Source organism: Sceloporus occidentalis, unplaced genomic scaffold (genome assembly GCF_023333645.1).
Source record: "Sceloporus occidentalis isolate IW3139 unplaced genomic scaffold, rSceOcc1.0.p SCAF_2, whole genome shotgun sequence".
Lineage (NCBI taxonomy): Eukaryota > Metazoa > Chordata > Lepidosauria > Squamata > Phrynosomatidae > Sceloporus > Sceloporus occidentalis.
Window position 1 is genome coordinate 115,166,331 of NW_028316982.1, and position 11,413 is coordinate 115,177,743.

General features: G+C 40.2%; 1 protein-coding gene across 1 annotated transcript in view; it reads left to right on the forward strand.

Annotated features, from left to right (window-relative positions):
• The window catches only part of LOC149318900 (S-adenosylmethionine synthase), a 33,433-nt gene extending 22,703 nt beyond the window's left edge, over nucleotides 1-10,730 (forward strand). The window contains exons 7-9 of the mRNA XM_089510647.1: nucleotides 2,106-2,288; nucleotides 3,211-3,344; nucleotides 4,481-10,730. Coding sequence (XP_089366773.1) covers nucleotides 2,106-2,288; nucleotides 3,211-3,344; nucleotides 4,481-4,583 — 420 coding nt within the window. The 3' untranslated portion in view covers nucleotides 4,584-10,730. The remainder of the gene's footprint in view (nucleotides 1-2,105; nucleotides 2,289-3,210; nucleotides 3,345-4,480) is intronic.
• Nucleotides 10,731-11,413: the final 683 nt, after the last annotated feature.

Genomic DNA, 11,413 nt, shown 5'->3' on the forward strand with positions numbered 1-11,413 from the left:
TTAAATCTGAGAGCAGCTCACTCCCAAAGTCACATATTAAAAAAATAAACAAGACTCACCTCAACTATATAGGTTTTAAAATATTCCCATTCCAAGACTCCACATAGCATTTGTGTGCTATAAAAGATTCTGGGAATTGAATTGATACATTGAGAATGTGGAATCTTCTAGGCATAAAACAGACCACAACAATCCAATGTGCATAACAATTAAGAAGAGAAGGCAAATCTGAACATGTAAGGTTTAGCTTCAGACACTCCACTTTGCCACTTTATAATTTTTTTCCTGTGAAAATTTGATTGCATTGCCAGAATAGAGGTCTTCATTAGGACTAAATTGTTAGTGTGCTTATTTCACATATAAACTAATCATGGCCTTGATCATATTTCATTATGTTGGATGTCTCCTAAATGTACCTTGTACCAGCAAAAAATGTCTAGTTTCTGCTCTATAAGGTGAGCTGCATGCAGTATATTTGATACTATCTATAGCTGCCTTCATCCCACACTCTTCCTGCTTCCCTGCAATATAGATCAAACATTCTCATGCTCAGCATTTGTGGTCATATAAGTGAGATTCTACTGGTTGTTGTCATAATATTATAATGTTATATATTCATTTTCCAATAATGGAGCCTGTTTATTCCCCATTTTAGACACCACTTCTGTGCAAATTATTCACCACTGAGCAAAAGATACTGCATTGCAGGCATACAGTGCTCACTTCCTGAGTGTCCTCTCTTTGCAGGGCCTAGGAATCAATAAGGTGATATTTTTCCTTTGCCAGTTCTGTGAAACTGGGTATCAGTTGTATTCAATGCCTCAGTGTCAAAGCCCTCCATATACACTGTATTCATAATCGCAAGCGAGTGCATCTTACCCAGCAATTGTTTCATATTTCTCAGGATGTACTTGCACAAAGCAGCTGACGTACTATAGCTGCATTAAGCCAACACATCCTATTAGCAGGGCTATCACAGCCTGAGATAAGGCTTAATTTCAAGATTTGGTGCTGCATTCATTAACATATGTTTCTTCATATTCCATACTTTAAGTAGAAAGCCTCTTCTGAGAAATGTGCTAGGATACATATGCAGAATGCTGGCTAGGCTGATTGGGTTTTACTATTGCTCTGTGTGCATTGAGAATACACTGTTGAGCATATTGGGCTCATTGTCCACCTCTGAAGATAATTTACACCGGTGGGAAACTCTTCTACTGTTACGGATAATCTCATTTATGAACTGCAGGTGAGCTTCTGGAGAATTCCAGAGCTTCTCCTAAATACAGTTTGAAATCCATTGCTCTAGCAGTCATACCAAGACGTTTCTTTGATATGACCTTCTCCTAGGAAGTCTGTTGAATATCATCCACAGTTTGGCCTTCTCCAGAAATGACAAAAAAGGTTGAATTTTCCAAGAGTACTAAAGTTCTTTCCTTTCAGATTCTGATCAGGTGACTTCCTTCATCAGCTTTAGAAGGCTTGTCAAAATACCAGCTCCACCCCCCATTTTGGCCAGTCCTTTTGGATCTGCTTTTTTTTTAAACAGCCATTGTAGCATTTTTGTTCATAATACTTATCTTGCTGCTTAAAAAATGTTGCATGTTTATGGTGGATGTTGTCTAATGATTGTGTGCCTTGTAACAGAGAAACAGTGTATAATATTATGCACAGACCTATAACTCTGCTCTTGCCCTCCAAATTCAGAGGTGTCCCACTGATAGTGTTTACAGATAATCTGCTTAGGGTCTTGCATAGTTAATGTTTCATAGTACACAGTTAAAGGCATCAGTGGCATAACTCTTAACACATTGATCCAAAAGTGAGTGAAGTACACTTGACTAAAGCAGCTTTGCCTAATTGAGACCATCCAGATATTTTGTGTTGTAATTCCCATTAGTTTCAGCCATCTTGACTGGTGGTCAGGCATGATGGGAGTTTCAGGCCCAAACATCTGGGATGCAACAGGTTGAGGGATAAAGAGACAATCTGCTGCACCTTTCCAGTTCAATTTCTTTTGTGCCCTTTGATAAATAGCTTCCACTTGATAAAATTTCCGAAATGATTGTCAGACAAAAAAGTTGACGTAGCATTTGTAATTGCAGGGTGACGCGGGAGTTACTGGCCGGAAGATCATTGTGGATACTTATGGTGGATGGGGAGCCCATGGAGGAGGAGCTTTTTCAGGAAAAGACTACACAAAGGTTGATCGGTCGGCAGCATATGCAGCCCGGTGGGTCGCTAAATCCTTGGTGAAAGCAGGACTGTGCCGCCGTGTGCTGGTCCAAGTAAGTTCCATTTTGTCCTCTTCATCCCTTTCTGATTTCGCAGCTATATCTGTTAGGACACATGTGTCACAAAACATGGCCCACATCCCCCTTTTCCCAAATGCCTAATTATGGGCATCATGTAATAAATTCGCACTGTAACATGTCTTGCAAAACTTTCTTTTCCAGGAAACTCACAGCTTAATATTCACACATTTTATTCTCTGACTTGATTAGAGATGAGGACCTTTTGGCCCAACACATGTTGTGTACTGTATGTACTGTACAACTGTTACCATGTTCTACCATTGGTTGGCAGGAGTGGTAGCCAGATGTGTAGACCAAGATTCTCCAATCCTGGTGGAAGTGTCACTTATGATAGAATGAAAACCAAAGATGGGGTTGCCTTTTTAGTGTGAGCCCTGTATCTCCAGCAAGTAGTTCTGCCTTGGAAAGGTGACATTAAGAGTGTTATTTTTTTAATGGCACCCCCTATCTAATAGGCGAATACATACCAACCTGTACTGGATCATAGTGCATTAGATAAAATCACTACTTAATAGAGTGGTGTTACCTGTTGGATAGCTGCTCTCCAGTGTCTCAGATAGAGGCCTTTCATACTTAGGATAATCACTTTTAAGATTTATTTATCACTTTTAAGAGTATTCAGAGCATTTTTACTGCACTATCTATGCAGTTCTTAATAATCCTGTAAGGGGGGGACAGTACCAAACTGTGATGGTTTAACTTTGCCCATTCATTTTGCTTTTTAACATTAGACCCTTCCTTCCCAATTTTACCACAAGTGAGGCAGTTTGCATTTTAATGTATGGAAGTGCTTACAATATGTACCATTGGATCTTTTGCTAGAGCCCTTTCCCAGAAGTAAGGGTGGTGGTCCAGGTCCAAAACAGGCCTAAATGCGGTGTCTTTTGACATACAGGTTTCCTATGCCATTGGGGTGGCTGAGCCACTCTCCATCTCACTGTTCACTTATGGCACCTCCACAAGACCTGAGCAAGAGCTGCTGAACATTGTGCACCAGAATTTTGACCTTCGACCTGGAGCCATCGTCAAGTAAGCACTTTACAAATACCTTTCTCTATGTGATGGAGACATCTATTATCCTATTGAAAGTTTAAGCATCCAAAAGTATCTACTACTGAGAATTTCCATTACTGAGAAGACAAACAGTGGATGCATATATTAACAATAAGAATTTATTACGTACCTTTCCCCCAGTGATCTCACAGTGGTATATAAGGTCCCCATCCTCCCTATGTTTATCCTCACAACAACACTGTGAAGTAGGTAAGCCTGAGAGAGGGAGAGAGAGAGAGTAATCAGCTCAGGGTTAACCAGCATATTTTGTGTCTTAGTTAGGACTAGGACCTGGACCTCTCAGTCTGACAATCTGACTTATTTCTCAGCCTTGCATCAGAATGACTCCTAGTCTGGTTGCCTTCAAAAGCATAAAGCTGTATCCAGAATAGTCACATCCTCACTGGAATGGGGGTGAGTTATACTATCCACCCTCCTAATCCATCCCCTTTCTATTCCTCAGCCAGAGGGATTCTGCTGCTGCTGCTTTTGTATGTGCAGAATTTGCTGTCTGTGAGGGCTCCAGATTCATGATCAAAATGGAACTAGCAGATCTTTTACAGCTCATGGCATTAGGCCAGCAGAGGGGGGGAGTCCTACTTTCAAACACAAGTTCTGACCAGGTGGCAGATTTACAAGGGGCTACAACAAATTTACTAATAAGGAAGAGCTCCCTTTTGGATAGAAGCTGGGAGCCCTCCAAACCAACTGATAATAAGATCCACACAGGAAAACACTGCATTTGCAAGGAAAGGTTTTCCTTTACCTACTTTCCTGCAAGCACCCACAAGTGATCCATATAGTTATGATTCTATTCCAAGAAATAAGCTGATGCAAATGCATCCTATAGATTTCCCCATAAATATCCAGGTCCATTGCCATGTGCATGACAGCTGTTTCCTCTGACAGATATGTGGCAAGTAGCTCGGTAAGCAGGCATCTTTAGCTTTCAAAGCAGTACTTGCAGCTGCTGTGAAACATCTCTTTTCTTTCAGGCAGTCTGCACACCATGAAAAAAACAGTAAACTGACTTGTCATAATTTTATACTCTGTTAATTACTTTCTTCTTCTTCTCCTCCTCCTCCTCCTCTTCCCCCACATTAAATAATTAGAGATCTGGATTTGAGGAAGCCGATCTATCAGAAGACTGCCTGTTACGGTCACTTTGGAAGAAGCGAATTCTCTTGGGAAGTACCCAAGAAACTGGCTTTTTAACCATCTTGGGCCCAACCCTTAATCTTAAAGGGAAATGGATTTCACTACAAAGGGTGCTTCCACTGACCATCATCTACGTTGAGAAAATGGAAAAAGGATCTTTTCATAGAAATTACCACCATTTGTATTCTCAGCTTCTCAACCCACATGATAAATATGCAGAGGGGATACCATTTTTATTTCTCCTTTTGCTGCTAATTTTTTTGGTTCTGCTTAGAAAGATGACAGAGAACCGGGACTCCCAATCAAACACTAGAATACTGACCTACAGCCCAATGCCTCTCTCTTCTTATACGCAAATGGGAAACCAGATTCCCTCAAGTTCAAGAAGCTTATTCATTGTTACTGGATAATTAGAAATTCTGTGGACCATTTTTCTTAGTGGAATTGGTACTGCAAGGACCTGGTAGGCTCTTGATGTGGAGGAAGATTATTGGCCTATAACCGAGTCTTTTCTTATCCAAGGGGTTTTGTCAGGCTTTAAATATTAATTTCCAGCTGTCTGCTGTTACAGTAATTTTTTTAAAGTAAAAATGTTTAGTTTTCTCTTTTTGTAATAGCTTTGTGACAAAAACATTCAGAATGGTACATGCCTGGTGCCTTTTATATATACTTACATAACTGGTAAAGTTATTAGAGCCTATTCCAGGCAGGGCTATTTTTATCTATAAAAGGGCAGAGGAAAACTGTTGCTTGCAAGACACTGTTGGTCAAGTTGTATGATTTAATGGTTGTTCATGACATTCCACACCAGAGTGTGAAACTGTTGGCAACAGAATTAGTGAAATAATGTGGTTTCTGTGAGAGAAGTGAAAGGTTAATGGTTCAATGGAAGGAGAAACCACTCAAAATCTTAGAAAAGAAGAGGCTGTGTGGTGTTAGCAAAAAGGGGTAATACAACAAGGATGTCAGACAAAGGACTTAGAAAGCAGAGTGGGAACAGGGTCTAGAGACAAGAAGGATGAAGGAGATGATACAGATTAGGCAATAAGCTTTAAAAAGAGAGAGAGAAGTTTTATTTTAAAAAGGAATGGAAAAGGTTGAGGGGCAAAGACTAGACAGTACACTTATACCACTGCTTCTTAACCTTTCTGATATGTGGGGCTGGCAGGGTTTATCCCCACCCAGTGTGCCAAGGACTAGCACCATTAACTGTGCCCATTAACTACAATTGTTTCTTTCCCTGCCTCACAGAGGATCAACAGCCAGTAGCTTGTGGATTGGCACTGGGTAGAGAGACCACTACTTTGAGCAGCACTGCACTAGTCCACAAAGAAAAAGAAACAAACCACACTGCCTTACAGCAGGGGGAAGATGCCCCCTTCTGGTGACACCAGGCAGGAGAGGGGATAGATCAGGGTTGGGGATGGTGCTATCCTTTGGATGTTGTTGAACTAGCTAGTGGTGAGTATACCCTCCAACAGATTAAAAACTGAGACATGTGTGACCAAATAACATGGCAAAACCAAAATGGCAAAATCTATTAACGTGTAAGAAGAAACAAGCAAGGAGAGACTGTAGCAGTTTGCTTTTATCTGAGCCTACTGTATTCTGCTTTGGTCAGGCCCCACCTGGAATATTGTGTCCAGTTCTGGGCACCACAATTCAAAAAGGACATTGAGAAACTGGAGCGTGTCCAAAGGAGGGCAACTAAAATGGTGAAGGGTCTGGAAACCATGCCCTATGAGGAACGACTTAGGGAGCTGGGGATGTTTAGCCTGGAGAAAAGAAGATTAAGAGGTGATATGATAGCCCTGTTTAAATATTTGAAGGGATGTCATATTGAGGAGGGAGCTAATTTGTTTTCTGCTGCTTCAGAGAACAGGACCAGGGACAATGAATGTAAGCTACAGGAAAAGAGATTCTACCTCAACATTAGGAAGAGCTTCATGACAGTAAGGGCTGTTCGACAGTGGAACACACTCCCTCGGAGTGTAGTGGAGGTCTTTAAGCAGAGGCTGGATGGCCATCTGTTGGGGATGCTTTGATTTGGATTTCCTGCATGGCAGGGGGTTGGACTGGATGGCCCTTGTGGTCTCTTCCAACTCTACGATTCTATGAATCTGTACTGGCAATGGCAAGAGTCCTTTTATTGAGTGTGAACTATTTTGCACACTGAACTCAATTTACAGCAATTGAAGAAACCTGAGCACAAAGCAGGAAAGTGGAATGGGACATTTTAAAGTAGCTGGAAGAGTGGGATGACATAGGATTTATCAGAACTGTCCCTACTAAAATTGCAACAGTTGGAGGTTATGGGTGAAGAATTCTGGAAGTTACAGTTCACCAGCATCCAAGGAATATATGGTTCACACCCCTGGGATAAATGAAGGCAAGGTTTATAGTCCAGAGGGAGCACCAAGATTAAATATTAGTTATGCAGAAAGGGTTACAGTTTTTTTGGGCTCTACTTTAGCCAGAGGAAATGTCTTGATCCAGCTCCAAATGGATGCTTGGAGGAAAAAACCCACACATATGGCCTAATGAGAAGAATTTTGAATAGGGGACTGTGGATCAGGGAGGCAGGGGAAGAGAAGTGGCTGCTATCAGCGTGTGTGAGATTTTATATTATTTTGAACTAATAAGCCAGGAAAGAGGTCTGTCATTTTGCCTTTAATAGTACCATTGCAAAGGCAGAGGCTTTGCAAGCACAGTTTCCCTTACCACAGCTGCATTTTTAAAAGTTGGGCTCCAGGTTGCCAAATGACATATTAGGCAAGGCTCTTGTCCTTTTAATAGCTGCATAGAAGATGAAATTTTAGCAGGTATTGATTGTCAATGCTTCACATTTTGCTGTGTAACTCCATTCCTATAGGAGCTAAAGACTATTTTTTTTAAAGTGAGACCTTAAAACAACAAATGTTAGGGCCAGATGATAGTCACAAAAACAACATCTGCTAATATTCCTTTTTTCTAGATAACTACTAAAAGGAAAGGAGCCCTGTTCCTTATTTTACCTTAGAAACCTAGTCAGGATGCACCCAGAAAATTTTCAATCTGCGAGAGGTCGAAAAAGAATGGAAGCTCTGTTTGGAATAGGATATGGCAATTTTGTGTATCAGAATGTCTTATCTCAATAGTTTACTTTGTTATGAAAAGCATTATGTACATTGAATGGTGCTATATAAATTATTATTATTGATCCTGTTTGGCTGGTACATATCGTAACCAAAATCCAATCACAGTTATCTTGAGCTCAATTTGCTAGCAAGGTTGTTTTTCACTAGTGGAAAACTGCTAGCCCTCTCAGTGCCTTTATGGATTCATCTTTTTGCATCAAGAGTTTAGCAGTTTATTTTCTATAAGTGCTTTCCCCTAGGTGATTTTTAGAATCTGTTGGCATGTCAAAAGAAAGGTACTGATTTGTCCTTTGTTATTATAAATTTCAAAACCACTTAAATTTTATAATAGTCACTGGGATATCACCACTGCATATGAAACAGGCAAAGAGACTTTACCCTCAATGTGTTTGTTGTCAATGAGAAGGCAATAGTTGAACCATCCAGTAGATGGTGGTATAATCCATGTTTGACTTGATTTATTATAGAAAAAATGTCCAGTTCCTGAACATCAAGTTGTTAAGTAACTGAAATTGTGTTCTGCTTGCAATTGCCATGAAATGCTAGCAATGTTTTTAAACAACAACAAAGCAGCCACTAACCAGCAAACTGCAAGGTACTTTAATCAAAGGACAATATTAATTAGTGAGTGATGCTTTGAAAGTGAGGGCAATTAAAAGTGAATGTAATGTTCTTTTCTTTTTCTTCTTCAAAAGACAGGTTTGACAGCTGAGGTGAATTCATCATGATATTTTAGGTGTTTCCTTATAAGAAGGGGATATCTTAGTTTTCATACCTGATACCAGGATGTGGGAGAGTTACTGATGTGGCATCTCCTAGGGCAGCCTATTGTGGGTAGGGAGAAGGAAGAAGGCCTTGCCATCTTATTTAGACTTTGGACTTAAATATAGCTTAATAGTGTTTTCTTCTTCTGGTGAAATTGTAGTTCAGGCTGTGAAGGACATAAGGATGTCTAATGAATGTTCAGCACCCTTAAGGCTTTCCAGGCTACTTTAAAATGAAAGCATGGCAGTTTAATTGCTATAAAGAAAAGAAATTCAAAGCAAAGCAATAAAGAAAATTTGTAGATATGCTTTCAGGTCCAATAATCTCTACGGCCATATTGGTTCTAGGATACATGCAGTTCCACCACCCATATCTAGGAATAGTAGTTAATTGGGTTATTGAGAATTTCCATTATAGAACTCTAATTCTTCCCGCACAACTAAAGTATTCACAGTTTTATAACATCCTTCTCTATGTACCATCTGGATGTTTTGGACCACAATTCCCATCATCCCAGAGTTTGGAAAAGGCTGCCCTAGAGAGAGTCTAATCATAGCAATTTAATTGAACACAGTTAGACTTACTTTCAAGTAAACGTGCATAGGTTTGGACTTTAAGACTTCAGTCCTTTATGCACTTACCTTGGGATAAGATGCACCAAATTCAGTGGGACTTACTTCTGAGTAGAAATGTATAGGTTTAAGATATAATTTTACAATATGGATGTGGTTACAATGTTTCATCTCTGACAGCTTGAATCCATATCAACGTCATCGTTGTGTGCTTTCAAGTCATTTCCGACTTATGGCAACCCTATTGCAGGGTTTTCTTGCAGGATTCATTCAGAGGAGATTTATCCTTGCCTTCCTCTGAGGCTAAGAGAGTTGACTTGCCCAAGGTCACCCTGGGAAGGGGGGGAGTTCCATGGCTGAACAGGGATTTGAACTCTAGTCTTCAGACTCCTAGTTCAACACTCAGACCACTACACTATCCTCATTTCTACACATTAGTTGTAGTTTAGGTGGATCTGTTGATTTCATTTTTTTAGACATTGACTGATCCTAAGTAATATTTTCCATGTCAATGGTGTGCCGTCTGGGGGAAGGCAAAGGATAATCACATTTTAACAAAAAGTGGTGTAAACTAAGTGGGAATTTCAGTGGGTGCAGCTTTTCTTACCTTCCATGACAAGCTGCATCTACTCAGATTCTCTCTGGTCTGCGTGCCATAAGGTCAATCTACAATCTCTCTTCCAGGAGCTATATGCTTGGGATGTTAATTTCTTCTATTAGTAAATGCTGAATTTGCACAGTGTTATGTAAGCATGTTTTTCCCCCAGTAGGTTTTAATGTTTTCAATACTGTTGTTCTGTGGGTGGCAGCAAAGTGATTATGAGACCACTTCTAACTTCCTAAAAGGAAAGGAGAAAGATTCTTAACTAGAGAAGTATGAAATCAATGGAGAGGCAGTGACATGCCAGACTAGAGCACTGGGAAAATTGAACCAGGCAGAATCTTGATAACAATGAGATACGATTGAAGAAATTGCCGTTATCTGAGAAAATGTATATTCCCCCCCCCCCCCCACTTTTTTGCTCAAAGTGCAGAGGTGCCTGGGAGGTGGGAGTCTCCCTTACAAGCTTTCCTCATATCGTATCATGATACCTCCCACCCAAACCTTCTCATGATAGCTCCTTCCATAATAATCAGTTGGTTGCAGCCCTTGCTCTCAACCACACAAGTTTATTGGGATGTCATTATTCAAAGGCAGTATGCCCTTGAATGTTAAATGCTGGAAACAAAATAGAGAAGCTATTGCCCTCATGCCTCCTTTTAATACTACAGTAGCACAGTATTTGAATGTAATAGTATGGTGATGTCCATTGGCAGAGTGGAAAGGATGCAGCAAGAGAGTGGGAAGAGAATATTATCCTGAGCTCCAACATTGCATACTGTTCTGTTGTGCAAAGTGAAAAGACAATAAGATTTTCTCTCAGGTTTTGTACATTTGAGGGTTCTTAATGTTACTATGAATCACCAGAAATTGTGCCACAAATCATCCGCTTGACTTTTTTTTTTCAGTGGGGGTGGGGGCTGAAGGAAAACATTTTGTACTTCAAACTCTGCCTAAAGTTTGCAAACTCTCCTACCTATGCAGTTTCAAAAGTCAATAAAAATATATGACAAATCAAATTCTCTTTTTTTCTTTGTTGGTAGAATGTTGAAACAGTGCTAACTGATACATGAGGTTGGTAGCAAGTCTGGACAAGCCCTTCTTTGTCAAATAAATTCTCTATTTCTTATTTGTTTTGCTGTCCTTTCCATTCGAAGCCGCAGAGCATGTCCCAAATTAAACATGATGTGTTTGTCAGGCCATATGTTTGGAGAAATATCCATTGTGTAATGTGGGTAGCTTTGTCTTGCTTTATGTATGCTAACACCGCCTGGTGTTAGCATACACTAACACCAGGCGGAAAGCAATAAAATCAGTAATGCTACTACTATATGTCATTCCCACTGTCGAACTAGGGGAGGCTGTGGCATGTCATAGAGACTTCAAATACACTCATGGCACCTGTCCTCCATTGCATTCCCAAAGATTGGATAGTATTTTAATAAATAAACCCATTTCTCACTTGGATGTGACTGGGCTGAATGAAGCAATAGTAGGTACTCCTGGATCTTGATGCTCTCAGAGGAGGTTGTGTGAAAGTAGTTGTCCCATTCGGTAATGAATATTCTGCTTTTTTCTGCAGTACTTGTCATGTGAGTTAATGTTGAATGGTCCTGGGAGGGAGTTTGCTGACAGCAATCAAAAGGTTAAATCCTGGACATAATCTGGACTTTATTGTAGTCTAACAAATTGGTTCCTAAAATTTGGTTCTCCAGTTGTTTTGGACTTCAGCTCCCAGAAGCCCCAGCCAGCTTGGCAAACAGGAATTCTGGAAGCTGAAATCCAAAAACGTCTGGAGGACCAAAGTTTATG